Source organism: Diuraphis noxia, unplaced genomic scaffold, assembly GCF_037042655.1.
Source record: "Diuraphis noxia isolate RWA-SAM2 unplaced genomic scaffold, SU_Dnox_SAM2 contig0001, whole genome shotgun sequence".
Taxonomy (NCBI): domain Eukaryota; kingdom Metazoa; phylum Arthropoda; class Insecta; order Hemiptera; family Aphididae; genus Diuraphis; species Diuraphis noxia.
In genome coordinates, this window is record NW_028301711.1 from 53,741,262 (window position 1) to 53,757,534 (window position 16,273).

The 16,273-nt window shown below is 26.1% G+C and overlaps 1 protein-coding gene across 4 annotated transcripts in view; it reads right to left on the reverse strand.

Annotated features, from left to right (window-relative positions):
- Positions 1 to 10,374, reverse strand: part of LOC107162221 (vanin-like protein 1) — a 35,083-nt gene extending 24,709 nt beyond the window's left edge. For 2 of the 4 annotated variants that reach the window (XM_015509026.2, XM_015509024.2), the window contains exon 1: positions 580 to 759. Coding sequence is in view for 2 of the 4 variants with exons in the window: in XM_089215619.1 (XP_089071745.1) it covers positions 6,183 to 6,338 (156 nt within the window). In the remaining 2 variants the exon portion in view is untranslated. Of the gene's footprint in view, positions 1 to 579; positions 760 to 6,182; positions 6,369 to 10,235 lie in introns of those variants that run through there. The other 2 variants (XM_089215619.1, XM_015509023.2) reach the window with 2 other exon arrangements.
- Positions 10,375 to 16,273: the final 5,899 nt, after the last annotated feature.

Sequence of the window (16,273 nt, forward strand, 5' to 3'; positions counted from 1 at the left end):
AAGGGCTGGTCAAAATATAGATATATCCGGCCGAATAGTTGCGTCAGTTCGCTCCCGGTAGGTACCTTCTCTATGTAAACATTTAGTGATTACAGTGGTTTTGAATTGTTCATTTGTGCTTCTATTCATTACTTTTTGTTTTATATAGGTATAAATGTATAATTGGAAACTACTAATCATGATTTGACACACGTGTAAACATGTATTATTATTCGTGTTAAACGTAATAGTACTAGTACAGATATTATTTAAACAGTTGATTTGGTATTAATACAATAAATTTACTGAAATAAAAATATAATTTTTTAAATTTCATACCTAATATCTATAGCCCTATAGGCTCTATAATATTAAAGAAATAAATAATTATAATTTGTAATGTAAAGAATTATAAAAAAAACTATACTATGTATTTTATGAAATGTTAAAATTGTATCTTCTATTTCTATTCCGTTTACTTTTAATATATGTTAAAAAGACTAAATATTTATTTTATTTAAATTGAGTGTGGGCGATAAAATTATTCGTTAAAATATATATACATCGGAAACAAGAAAATTATTTAAAATGTTCGCTTACCTTAACGCCGGCAAATTATCCTATATGATATCGTGTATGGTTATTATTTTATTTTGATTTAGATATTTTCGAAATACGCGTGCTGTTATACTGACGCGGAAGAGTACTGTAATATTATAATATAAGACCAAAGATGATAGTCGTTAAACGCACTCCGGATCGTACTGGCGAGCCTAGCGTGCGGGTCAATCGACAGAATGTCCCAAAGAAAATATAACGAGAAATAATGAAAAAAAAAACTAAGAGTCTATTTTAGTATTATTATTGAGTCGTTCACCTTGATTGTTGATCAAACCAGGAAATTGTCGCGCACGCGGATTGGAACGAGACGGTTTGCGGTCGTATAGTATAATATATAATAAATAATAATGTACACCATTACTATATACACACACACACACACACAAACACGCACACTCTCACAGTAATACAAAACTAAAATAAATTAAATCACATTATACGGATATAATACGCCTACGTGTGCTCATGTATAACGCGTTACCTATATTGTATCCTATAGGCCTTATCTGAGCGCATGCAACGCATAGTTGTACAATTCACGGTATTCTTAGGTACTAGGTACACACACATCATATTATTATAATAATATTGAAATAAAAATATATACCTAGTAATAACGTATGCATCGGCGATGACCCCATTGGCGCCGCGGAATATAATAATATCATTGTTATTTGGTAATATTATTATTATATTTTTTACAAACCACCCGCGTTTAAAGCGATTCCGTTTAACCTTCGCGTCACGTGTTTTCTCGCGAATTATTTCCGATTTTTATACACGCGCGCCCGTTCGGCTACCGTATAATATATTAATATGTCTATAATATGCGATTATATTATAATACTGTTGCAGCAGTAGCGTGGAAAAATCGCCGACAATTTGCACTCACGCACGTCGTACCTACACGTGTTATTATTAAACATTCATTATATTATTATATTATTGTTATAATATGAGGTACCTACTGCATGTAAAACGCTACGAAACGGTATGGTAAACATCGTGCGCAACGTTAGCTAATAATATTAATACGTGTGTTTGAATCAATTGAATATGGTACACGTATAGTTGCGTAGGTATTCGATCGTCGAATCGATAAACACAGGCACTTATACCTATAGGACCTACCTAAGCAATAATATTTTGTAACATTTCATATCTTTTCAGGCCTCAGCTACATAAGTATTGTTCCGTACGCGTGTAAAATTATATCTGGCACATCTCAACATAATATCTAATTGCAGCATATATAATTAGATAGAGTTCTATAATATTATAATATCATATTACATACTTACAACTACATATTACCTATATTACCATAGGCGCAAATCACCAAAAAATATTAGGGGGGCTTAAGCACCAAAAATTGCACCCTTAGCACCCCTGTGATTTGCGCCTAAATACCAATATTACTATAGAATCGACCGATACGGTTATAATATAATAGGCATACACGTTCATTCCAAGTCAAATTTTCACATAATATTATTATTATGAATCTTGATTACAACGATTATACTGCGTTGATTATTATTGTTGTTGTGTTGTTTATGACAAGCTAAGTTGTACATGATAATATGATATATGCGTAGCGTAAGAGTGTTTTTGTATAATAGGTATCTAATATTATGTCCACGCTTCTGGTTATCAATTACCGACTACTACAGCAATAATTAGTTGTTTTTGTTGTTGTGAATTCCCTAGATATTTTATTAATTCAGTAGTAGACTACGGCGTGTTATTCTTCACTGCGGAAATCAAAACGAATAATATTATCTAGAGTTTATGACGTTTATGTAATACTATAGTGTACTATAGTGTACTATAGTGACACAGTGTTTAAGTGTGTTAAAAGTTCGTCACATATATCATGCATTTAAAGGGATAATATGGTTACTGGAAATAGGGGAGGGCAGGCTTTTAAATATTGTAATAGCTCTCTCCCCTAAAAAATCGTTTTGACTTTTTATAAACATATTATTTGTTTAAAGAATATTTTTTTTAATAAATTTAGCCCCTTTCAGAAATTTCAATGAATTTTCGCTTTTGATGACATAAAGTTTAACTCTAAAAAAACATTAAAAAAAAAAAAAAAAATGTAATGACTTATGTAGTGGTGATTACCTATATCTACATTTTTTGGGGGGAAACCAATTAATAGAGGTATAACTGTAACATAAATTAGGTTTTTTTATTTCAGAATAGTTGTATAGTTCATAATATGGTGATGCACTTTATGCTTAAAGTATATTATGTACAATTAAAAATAATTATTAATTTAATTATCAGCTTAATAATGAAATTTTAAAATATACTACAATAATTGTTTACTATAATTATTATTGTGTTTATTTATTGATAGGTAGCTAGGTAGTTTATTTTGAATTAAAATTTCTTTGAAAACTTACAACAATTATATTAATTGATTGAAGGATTTTTAATTAGTCATATGTCTTTAAATGAATTACATAAAAGTAAATATATTTTATGAATAAACATAATAACCAAAAATTCTAAAATATCATGAATTCACGATTGAGTAATAAAACAGAACCTACATAAAAATCATTTTGAAATTATTTATCAAACTAATTTTAAAAGTAGGAGAACTCGCTTTGCTGTATTATTGTTATCAAGTGTACCTCGTCAATAGTTTAGTCATTAAGTAGGTAACTGTAATGGATGTGTAAATAATTTAAATTCAATGATAAATTATTGTATTATATGATACACAACTTTGAGCAAAAGAGACGGGATCAGCATATATTCATATGGAGAGTTTGTGTTATATTATATTTATATTACTATCTGTGCTAGTAGTGTAGGACTAGGTTGTAATGACCTAGAAAACCTAAAGAAAATGACCTTATGAATATAAAATTGACATAAAAATGACCTAAGATCAATGTGGAAGATTGAAGCAAATTTTCCATACCAAAACATGACTCAGACAAAAAAAAAAAATAAACTTCATTAAATTAACAATAATAATGAACAATAATTATGTTCATAAATATTAATATGTTATTTGAAAAATATTGTCCTCGACAGCAATCTACATTATATGCATTTTACCAACATAATATAAGAGATAATATAAACTTGTATATTATATAAAATAATTTTAAATGAGTAGTACTTACTAATTTGCATAGTAAATCTATTTTATAAACAAGTATTATAAAGGTTCATGTGCTTATACATTACTAGATATTACACATGTTATCAACAGTGCAAAATTATGCCTTTGCAATTAATTTCTAGTACCTACAACTTTAAGTGGTTTAAGTTAAAATGATGACAAGATTAATTAAAAATTAAAACCACTAAATTTGCATCTTGTTATTATATACCTAATTAAAATATCATAACATTTTTGTTTCAATAATTATGGCTTAAAAATGTTATATAAGGTTCTTATTAAGTGGGCTATCCTATATCATTTTCAAAAAGTTAAAATACATATTATGCATTATTTTATTATTTTTGTAGATACCTAGTTGATGTTCATATTTTGACAAAATTTAAAACTATTTATTTCTTTTAACAACTATAATTATGTTGTTATAATTAAAAAAATATTACATATATTCAGAGGTGGAATTACCATTGCCTAATGAGGCATTGAAGGCAGCTGTCTATAACGGAAAAATTTGTGGAGGAGCGGCAAATTTTGTAGTGTGTTATTAAAAACATAATTTGCATAAAAAATAAAATTGTAAAATTAATTACTTTCTATTTACGAAAAATGATTAATAATGTGCGTATTTTTTTATATTTTTGTATATTATATTATGGTACCTATACGGTATACTTATCGATTTTGGTTCATTATAATTTATAGTCATTAATAATTATAAATATGATTTATTCCCTTTTTGGAAAAATTTTTTTGTTTTATAAAGGTAGAAAAACTATATGTCTTTTGTATTCAATTTTTAAATATTGGGTAAAAAAAGAAAATTTCTATCTTAAAATAATTTTCAAATGTTCGTGATTTTGACTACTTTGTCAAAATGCCTCAAAAAGAATTACGTATATTCTTAAAATCTTAATATGTATGGAAAATATTCATATGAACATATAAATTCATCATAGCCATATAATTGCCAATGCCCTAAAAGTTCATTACACACATCATTGTAAAAATTAATACATTTATCAGTCTGAAAATCAGATGCTTAAAATCTAGATGAGGGGTAGTAGGTTACCTCTTTGCCTTATACAGACTACAGTAGGCTTAGTTAAATTTTAATTCGATAATAAATCATTGAATACAAACAAAATTTCTGAGCGAGCGGAAATGGTTTATTAGCCTTTACATTAATTATACTGTCAATATTGTTGTGATAGTATACAAAGTTTAACAGAAAGACCTGACAAATTAAATAACTTTTCTGATCAATAATTATTGAAAATAAATAAATTATAGACTAGTGCTATATATATATTTTTTAAATACTGATATTTTATTGGTAAAAACGTTTATTAAAGTAGGTATCAAAGTTTATACTTTAAATATAAGTAGCGAGTAAAATAGTTTAAACCATAGCAATTTTTTCAAAACATTTTTTAAAGTAAAAAAAGAAAATGAAATGAGTATATTTATTAAATTAGTTGTTGTACCCATTACCTTGATGATTGTTCTCATATATTTAATTAGTATCTATTAACAGTTTAAAATTAATCTAATAAACATGTCAGGCACGTATCTGGGACCTCATCTTGGGGGGGTGATTAATTTTTTTAGGAATACCTAGTCCAAATCCTCTATAATACATTTAAGCCGGTGTGCTCTTACATTAAAAATAATTTGCTGTGCTGTGTATTATATTAGGTACTTGTATATTCAAGTCTTAGTTATAAAAATTGAACATTTAATAATTTAAATGTCAAACGCTATTAAAAAAGAAAAAACTACTGTCACCGTATTTTTGATATTTTTCAAATTCAAAAATAACAATTAAAGAGGTAAAGTATTAGATTTCGAGTTTTTTCATACCTAAAAACTAAAATGTGATCATACTTAGGTAGGTACCTATACTGAAAAAACATTTTAAAATATCAAAAAAAAATAGCCAAATTATAATTTATGACAAACTTTAGATTGTTAAAATATGTCAATATGAATATTTGATAAAAATTATCATAGGTTTTTCTAAAAATTCATGATTTAGCTTAAAGAGGTTTCAAATTAAAATCAATATAAATTAGGTACTAATTAAATGTAAGTATAGCTGGTTACATAATTGAAAAATATTTTCATAAAAATTTCGGCCGGTAGGTGAATCCTATATATGTGTCTGATACTAGTGATACTTAAATTGTATAATAAATAATAACTATTATAGATAAATATTAGATAAAAAAATCATATTCAAAAGTGTTTAAAAATTTATATATATAGATATTAGATACTAAGCAAAAGGCAGGGCTTATAGGTAAATTTGTTAGAAACTGGTTTATCGTATGAATCATTGGAATGGTTCAAGGTTCTATCGTTTGCACTAAATCCAGTTTAGCATGTTTAAAGTAAAAATAAAATGTTTAATTGGTTCAAACTTCCTGTGTCTTACCTCATTTATTACTTTTGTCTTCGGTAGTTTTATCTCAGAGTACGACCTCCTATCCAAGGAAATGGAAGTGGATACCATCTTCAACAGTCTCAAATCACGTGTATTATTCAGGAAATTGATGACTTTTTTGACTGGCATCACCAACCAGTAACGCATTAACTTAATATCATGGTGTAATGCAATTATCTAAATGTATAAAACACAAATCAACATTTATAAAAATAATCAAAATATATTTACTTGTTTAAACACATGGAGCATTGTTTGAAATTTCGTATTAAATTAATAATTAGTAAAAATATTCAATGTTCCAGTATATATTTGACGAGTAGTGACTTAAATAAATATATTATTTAGTATGAATAAACATAAAAATGAAGGTCACAAAAACGTATTTTCTTAGCGTACCTACATAGTGATTAATGTATTGGTTTATTTATGATGATGATGTGTGTGTGTGTGTGTGTGTCATACTTTTTCTTTTTCTTCTTTGTAATCACTTTTCAGAGCAGTGAAAATAATTAAATATTTTATTCCCAGAGTGGTTTTTGGTGTTTTCACCATTAGATCTGGTTAGAACTGGTCACAATAAAAAATTAACAGTATTTTTCAAAATACTTGGGGGAAAAACATACATTATTATAAAATCAATTATTAGATCTAAAATTAGGGAAAAATTGGCATTTTTACTCATAATAAGATTTGTTTAACTTATGAATTTACATTTAAAATTGCTTATACATTTAATATATCTATCGCGTTATTTTCCTAAAGGTTTATTAGATTTTGGATTGGAGTTTGCAAAACAAGTTTTCCTGTAACTCAAAAATGGAAAACCGCACCTTAACTTTTTTCCAAATGTTTATATTAGTTACTAGATTTTAGCTCTTACTGTGCTATTTAAAGATACTTGAATTTTTTTAAATGTATATAATTAATGTATTTATAATTAAATTATCGTATTTTCATTAAAAGAGCTTGAAAATAAAATGTCGAAAATATATAGTCACAATTATTATTTTTTTAACTGTACCATAAATCAAGAAATGGCGTAATTGTGATGCTGCAGGTGTAGCACCGCAATACCAAAACATTTTTAATAAATTAAATCTATCTTTTTACTAATTGCAAAAGAAATTCAAAATAGCATTATAAATACTCATATAGGTATATAGATACTTGGTAATGTACGCTGATAGGCCATCAAAGATCAGTTTCGTTTTTCATATATTATGCATCTACACTTCTGATAAGCCTATTTCCCAAAATGCTATTGTAGCTGATTATGTGGATGACAAAGCCATCATATCATTTGACAAAAACCCTATTACGGCCTCAACAAATCTTCAAACTCATCTTAACCAAATGTCTGAATGGTACACTGATTGGCACATTAAACCTAATCCCAATAAGTCAGTACATACAACATTCACTTTATGCCATTCCATTTGTCCTAATGTCTATTTAAATAACATACTTATCCCCACATCTGACTCAGTTAGATATCTTGGACTTAACTTGGATAAGCGCCTCACTTGGAATAGCCATATCCGTATAAAAAGACTTGCCTTAAACGCCCGTCTTCACAGACTGCGAACGCTACTTACAAATAACAAACACTCCAGTTTAAAAATTAAAGTTCTTATGTATAAAACATTACTCAAACCTTTATGGACATATGGTCTTCAACTATGGGGTACAGCAAAAGCGTCCAATACTAATAAAATTCAACAATTTCAGAATATTGCTCTTCGGAAAATTACTAATGCTCTACCCTTTGTTTCGAATTACACTATACATAATGACCTGTGACCTGCAGTCAATTAAAACCGTGACAGAAAAAGCTATACGTTTCTACAAAATATTTCATGCCCGGCTGCAAACACACCAAAACCCACTCATTAAAAATCCATCCACCCAAACATTACCTGACAACCCCAAGCGTCGATTAAAAAGGAGCTGGTGACGTGACTTGCTAGGGAACTAATATCAAAAAAAAAAAAAAAAAAGAAGAAGAATCAGTATATAATATAAATATAGCTAGTTTCATACAATTTCCAGTCAAGTGCCATTAGTGGGTGGCTTCTTACTCATGTACTCATGTATTATTGTAACCCTTATATCAAATATTCTAATTGTGCATAATTGAACAGACTGTATATTATATTATTGTGTAAATAATAAAAAAAAATTATTATGCAATGATTTATTACAGAATTCAAATTTAACACATTCATTGTGTGACTTCAATGATTGCTTTAATGTCGGGGAACGTGCTGTATAGCCTATACAGCACGTTACCCGATTTTTCCTTTTGTTTTATCCGTAATAATTTATTAGATGTGTTGTTTATTAATATTACAAACGTTGTTCTATTTAGTATGGAATAGCCAATTTCTTCTGAATTTACGTAATCTATATTTGTTTTGAAAAGTTCTTAAGAGCTGACACTAGTACACGACATATATATTATATATACACATATCACGGTATTTTATAGGTATATATTCAATTATTTACGTTGTAAACTACTCATTGGCCAACTGTTTGTGCTATGAGGTTATAATAATCTTTAGACAAAATCAATTAATTAATGATATGGATACTTCATTGGTATTGTGGAAAAATTGTGCTGAAAACGAAATGAGAAATGTTTTCGTGACTGTCATATTTATTAAATATGCAATATCGTTGAATAAAAAATCCGGAAATATGAAAATGTTATGTACTTAAAGTTGTATTCAAGGCCAATATCCAGTAGATATGTTTTAATTTTTGAACTCAAAGTTACCGAAACCAGTAAAATCATGGTCAATGCTAATAAGTATACATGTGTGAATGGTATATACTATATTATATTGAATTTAGAATTATTTGATTCTGCTAATTGTTGTTTATCTTTATTGTACTACATGTAGTAGTGTATAGATGTTATTTTATCCGGAAGTATTTTAAGTAATTTTAAATCTGAATAATTAATGTACGGTACAAAAGGGTAATAATTAAAATTATTTTATAGTAGAATACCTCTGTAAATAAAAGTGTAAACCTAAAATTAAATCAAAATTACTTTTTATATTTTCTCAATTATATGTGTATTTGTATAATATGTTTATAATATAGAACAGGTAATTTCTAAAATGTAAACAATCACGAATACAATTTTTTTCGCAGATTTTGAAAATGATTAGGTTCAAAACCTTAATTACCTATATTAAATGTATTATCAAGTCATACGTTTCTAAAATAAAGGTTAAGATTATCTATTTTTTAATTTTTATCACCCCGGCCCTGTGGAGATAGTATTATTATACCATAGTTAAGAGTTAAGTTGTTAAGTATCTAGAATCTTTACAACTTTGTAAAATCAATATACATAATACATATTATAATAGCTTTATTTATACACTTGTCACCTACCTATATGGATATCTACATTTGATTATATTTTATTTATTACCCATTGCTGTATCATTCCCATTTAAGTACACATTAATAGTTGTTCTATTAATAGTGATTAATATTATCAATGTTTAATTTACCTGTACTTAATCTTGTTAAGATTTATTTAAATATGAAAATGAACTGTTATTACTTATAATGTGTTAGGTACTTAAAGTTCGGTCATAAAAAGATACAGTTTAAAAGTACCTAATTATATAGCATTATAATAATAATATACAAAATATCTACAATTTTTTTTTTTTATTAAGAAAGAAAATGTACAATCTAATATACAATCATATTAGATTATTATTCAAATAATCTAACTCAAATTGTGCGCAGTTATTGTACATAACTGAATGTAGTAAACAACTAAGAATAGTTGTAGTAACAATACAAATGTATTCAAACATTTCAAACAAACAAGTTAGTGGATAATATACAATATTTTTCATTTCTATATCTATATAATATTGTTACTCCACTCAAAAATCAAAATTGTAATTGAGTTTTTACCGTGTTATGAATTTTAACGAATAAATAGTATGTTCTTATTAGATTATAATATAAGTACCTATTATAATTTATAGGTAATATGTTATTACTTACCTCAAAAAATCGTAATTACATTATTTATACAAAACATTTTAATCGACTAATTAAGCACACACGATTTTAGTTTATAATTTTATTATTTGACATAATATGAATAATTTACACGTATTGTATTATAAAATAAATATTCATACTCGATATTTTGTACTGAGATCATATTTTTTTAATCATTATACAGAATGAATTAATTTAAAATTTAATACTATAAGCGCTATCAAAAAAGCGATCATTGTTATATTATATGTCATCAAAATTGAGAAAAACAATATTTTTTTTATACATCATATTGAAATATTTAATTTAACAATTTAAGATTATATTATATTTACGTGGCGGACGGACAAACGGAACAACGGCGAGTAGCTCGAACGCGACTAACCTAATCGTAGTCGCCAATGTGCCAATGACCTTGGTAAGTACACGAGATAGGACAAGTGAGATATTGAACAAAAGAAAAACAGACTTAGTTTTACAAACTGGTATTCCTTCCTGTTACTTATTTATATTTAAATTGTCATATTAAATATTACTTACATTTTTTTTTTTTTAGAATGCACTTATACTCTATTAAAGTTTTAAAGCGCAGTATGAAGATGAATTCCAGGTACCTAAAAGAAAGTTTAATTCTTACAAATGGACACATTTACAAAAAAATCATACTATATCTGTACTATTACCTATTCAATTTTATGAATAACATTTTTTTAAGTTTATTCTATACAAATATTAGGTAACTTCTAATTACATAATATAAATACTTATGTATATGATTTAGGTATGTAGGTATATTATTCCTTATCAGTTAATATAGTAAGAAAGAAAATAGCCTTAATTAAATTGTTTTGTATACATATTGCACATCGATCGTCGCAGTGTATACGTCGTCGGGCTAAGGTCGCAAGTTCAAAACGTTATATTTTACAAGACAAGAAAAAGCGTTTTGTAAATTTAGATTTATATTTCTTAATTTGTGTAATTAAGTTTTTAATTATTTTAAATTATTTAATGATCTTTTAAAGGAATTATCTACGACCGTATTTTTCTCATAATTATTCCTAAAATACTAGACGATATGTATTTAAGAATTATTAAATATCGTAATATTGTTAGAATTATTTATATTTTATAATATTGTTAGAATTGTATATATTTTATAATATATTTAAAAAAATATGTTTTTATTTTAATAATAATAAGTTTATAGATAAAACATACATAACTTTCTTTATTATGCAGATAGTCAATAAAAAATTATAGTTATATAACAATACCTTCTACTACTTTATGAATATAAAATAACATATTATTAAGTTACTACAATAGTTCATTTAAAAACAAAAAATAACTAACAGTAAATTTTAGTTTTAATGTTAGAATAAATATCTAGGTATTTGGATTATTATTATTATTATTATTATTTTTTTAATTTAGATTTTATACAATCTGTACATAAAAAAATTACAATATGCATAAATGATGTTATTTTTCAAAAATTATATATTTGTATTAGCTTGAGTGTCTTGAGGGAAGAACCAACCAGGGAAGGCACTTCGGCAAGAATTTACAAATTATTTAAGATATATTTTCTTAATTTATAAGATCTCGAGGCCATTGTCGCTTGAGTCTTCTAGGGATTTGGATTATTATTTTTTTATATATTGTATTAAACAAATTAAAATATAATGAAAATAGTTTAATAATAGAAAGTCTAATATTTTTAAACTCTAAAAATAATTATATAATTATAGATAGACATTTTTATTTAATCTATGAATAAATACATAACTTTAAAGCAAATGTTTTGGTATAAAAAAACACGTCAACTATTAAGAAATGCATATAGCTGCATTATGATGTCAAAATTAATAGTATTATGGTAATTTTTTAGGAAAATCATAAATAAAATATTAATTCCCTAGTTTTATCCATAGATATTTGTAATTGCTATAATTGTTCATACTTCATACTCTTCTTTTTGATTTTTATTCTCTCCGCAATAGGCGTAACTTTTCGTGGGCGAATGGGGGCAAATGCCTCTACAACTAATTTAACTATACTATTAGTTAATTTCAGCTTATTCTAAGGCAGTGAAGCACATAGTAGGTACTTAATATTATGTTCATTTGCTACACATATATACAGCTAATTGTAATAGTATAATATTTTAAAGTCATTTTTGCCCCCACGTGAAAAGAGTTCAAGTTAGGCCTAAGCTTTCCTTGTATACTTGGGCCCTTGGGGTAATGCTTTAAAATTAACTTCACTTTTCTTACTGTTCCTAATTTTTAATACCGAGAGGGAGTCTGATCCAATCGCTAGAAAATTTTAGCTTATGTTTTTTCTGTTTCCGTTAATGCTTTAATAGTTTTATATTGGTCACTATTGGGTCGTACTTTTGATTTTCTATTTTTTTTTTATTTAAATAAAAATTGTTGTCAAGTTTTGAAATCTTTACTACTTGTAACACAGTTTTTTTTTCAAAAATCTACATTATTGGTTAATAGGTACCATACCTGTTATTGTTTCAAAAATAAATATTAAAATTATTAAAATTAAATATCAACATGTTTCAAAAACTAATAATATATGTTAAGTTATGCATATAGCATCTACAAAAATTATGATAAAATCAATTTTGTATAACGTGATATCTATGTGTCTTAGACTGTATTTGTAGCCTGCAGTAGGTACACAATATTTGTAAATGTATAATTACAAAAGTATATGATTTACCTACTAATTACCATTATTATTTTAATAGCAAATTATACATTTCCTACTATCCTAGGTACCTAATTAGTAATTATAATATTTATAATGAATATTATTGTGTAATGATTTTGATATAAAATTATTGGAAAATATATAATGACGTTTACATATCACTATAACAATTTAAGTATATCCTCCAAGGAACATACAGTCTTAGGCTGTACGTACATGGACCAATTGCGCCTAAAACAAAATTTGTATTTTAGGTTCAATATACCAATTGCACTGCATATATTTTAGGGTCATTGTACCAATCACGTCTCTTATATTTTACGGTTAGTGTACCAATTGCGCTTTTTATATCTTACTTAATATATTTCAAATAGAGCATATTTAACAAAACAATTAACAATCAATTCGTATATAGAGAAATACAAATCTGGCGAAATTAGCAGAAAAAAATTTCTAAAGATTGTGTGTTATTATTATTGTAAAAATGTTTAAATATGAATTATATTATTATTATGTACCTATTAATACTCCCAAAAAATCATTTATGTGTTTATATATATTTATTATATTTATAATTACGATTTAATTTTGAATAATTGACGATCAAACATGTGACTGGTTATTAATGTACCTATTCATTTATTTTTATATTATTTATATTTATAATTACAATTTAATTTTGAATAATAAAATTGACGATCAAACTTGTGACGGGTTAGTGTTCCTATTAATTTATTTTTATTATATTTTTTTTGAATCAGCATTCAGCATGTTATTGTTATACATCGTGGTGACCAAATTAATTATTTTATTGTAATTGCCATGCTACACTTATGATTATATTCTCCTTTCCTCGTGGTGAACAAATATATTATTCTGTAAAGTAAACTAACCAAATTATATTATTCTAAATTGTAATGCCATGCTCAAATTAATATTAAAAAAATTATTATTATTCTTAAGACATGCAAAATACAAACATCATAATTACCAAACCATTACTGGCAAAAAATCGGTTAGTAGTAACTAACCAATAAGTTTTCCTTAGGTAATATAAAATGTTTTAAGCGCAATTGGTACATAAAAAGGTCATTTTGAGCGCAATTAGTAAATTTCCCGGCTGTACACCATTGTTATTTTCGACCTTTTTTTGTAATACAGTTGGCATTGTTCGATTTCTTTAATTATATATCGTTTGCTCATCGCCTGTAAATTTATCCTACATCATTGTGTCTCACGAGTACTCGCGATGGTCATGACTCATGAGTCATGAGTAGGTCATAACTTATTGTAATTGGTGATGTTACTGAATACTTATACAATGGTCTTTTTATTTTTTGTGTATTCTAACTTTTTGCTTAATAGTGTTGTATATTATAAATGGCCATTAGCATAATAATATAAATAATATAAATATAATATAGTAAACTATCGTTATATCATATCGATATGTAAGGGGAACAAATAAAAATTCTAAATATCGAGTTTTATTGTGATGGTAATTATTTAACTGAGATTTTAAATATAAATATATACGTACATGTATATATGTAGGATATGGATTATGAACACAATATTATAATATATTATGTATACAAAATACAATATATTTTAGTATGGAAGTCACTAATACATATCACAAAATCTTGCTTGAATAAATAATTTTTTTGAACTGAATATAACAATTATACCTCGATCTCCTTTAATAAACAGAACAGGCACATTTTTCTGTTTGTAGATAATTGTTCTTGTTCTACACACCTTACTAATATTCCACAAGTGAACATACAACTTGTTTTTTACTCCCAAATTCAACAAGCTAATTTCAGCCTCTGAATCAAAAAGTTATCAAAGTTTTAAAACAAAAATATCAAAACAAATTGGTTTTACGATACTTGAAAGAAATGGAAAGCGAAGATACCGTGTAAAAACTTGACTCATTCGATGAATTACACAACGTATTTGCAGCGTGGGGTGCAATTACGGTTAATACCATTGAAAATGGTTTTCGGTAAGCAAAATTTGTTGAGTGTAAACGCCCTCAGATGCCTTGGAGAAAAGCAGTGATGATTTTTAAGAACTGAAAGAGTTTTTACAATAAGCAGAAATTGACGAGAACGTCACCACAAATAACACTAGAAGCATTAATATGGGTACATATGAAGTTTGTAAAATAATAACAATAATACAATTTAAAAAAAAATATGACAAATTAATCGTAAATAATAGTAAAAATTATCTCTTATCATTGTATTACCATTAGTGTGTATAATAAAAAAAAATGCATCTCAGTGAATACCTAGTAAATATAGTAGGTACATAAGTATATATATATATAATATGTATAATTTTCAACTGAACGCTCATATTAATACTATCATATTTATCTTATGACAGTGAGTTAATTTACTCTACGTTTATCATATTATAATACTGGCTGCATACGAATTGCGTCCCAGTTATTTTTTGGAGTTATTCTAGTTGCGTCCAGAATTTTTTTGTGCATACCAAATGCGCCTCGTATATTTTAAAAACTAAACAATATTTTCCTTCCCATTTTTATATAGACTTAGAACTGTCTGTAATAATATTCACATAATAATTACTATATTATAGGTAGGTAAAAAATATTGCTTTTGATTTTTATATTATTTATTGCATTTGTAATTGTAAATGTATAAAAATATTTAAAAATATAGAAATATAAACTGTAGTAAAAAAATTGTATAATAATAACTGTATAAAAATATAAGCGTAAGTAGTAAAAAATATTATGATATTGGTAAAAATTTAAAAGATAACTATTTTATGAATTCGTATCTACAATTTTTTTTTGATTAAGTACCTATCTACCATTGCTTGTTTTAAAAATTGTTCTTTATTGACTTAATTAATATCTAAGATTTTACAGTTCTTTAAGTGAGTGCTCCGTTATTTTATATAGATATCAGTTTGTGACCTTTTCAGAATACTTATAAATTGAAAAAAAGCGGGTAAGTCGTGGATATACAGTATATAGGTAAATGATATTATATCATTGTATACGAAAAACGATTCTGACCGGAGACGGTTTATCTGTCTAGGATATATTATAAATAATTAAAAATTTTCAAATCTTATATTTAAAAAGAAATTTTTTTATGAATTTCTAGCTTAAAATAATTTGCAAATGTTCGTGATTTTTACATAATAATATGTTCTCAAAATTCAAACTTTGAATGCTTATAAAAAAAAATTGTGATTATATATTATTTTTATTTTTCAACTACTATTGTAAAAATATGTTAGGCAAGAGCCTTGTATTGAAT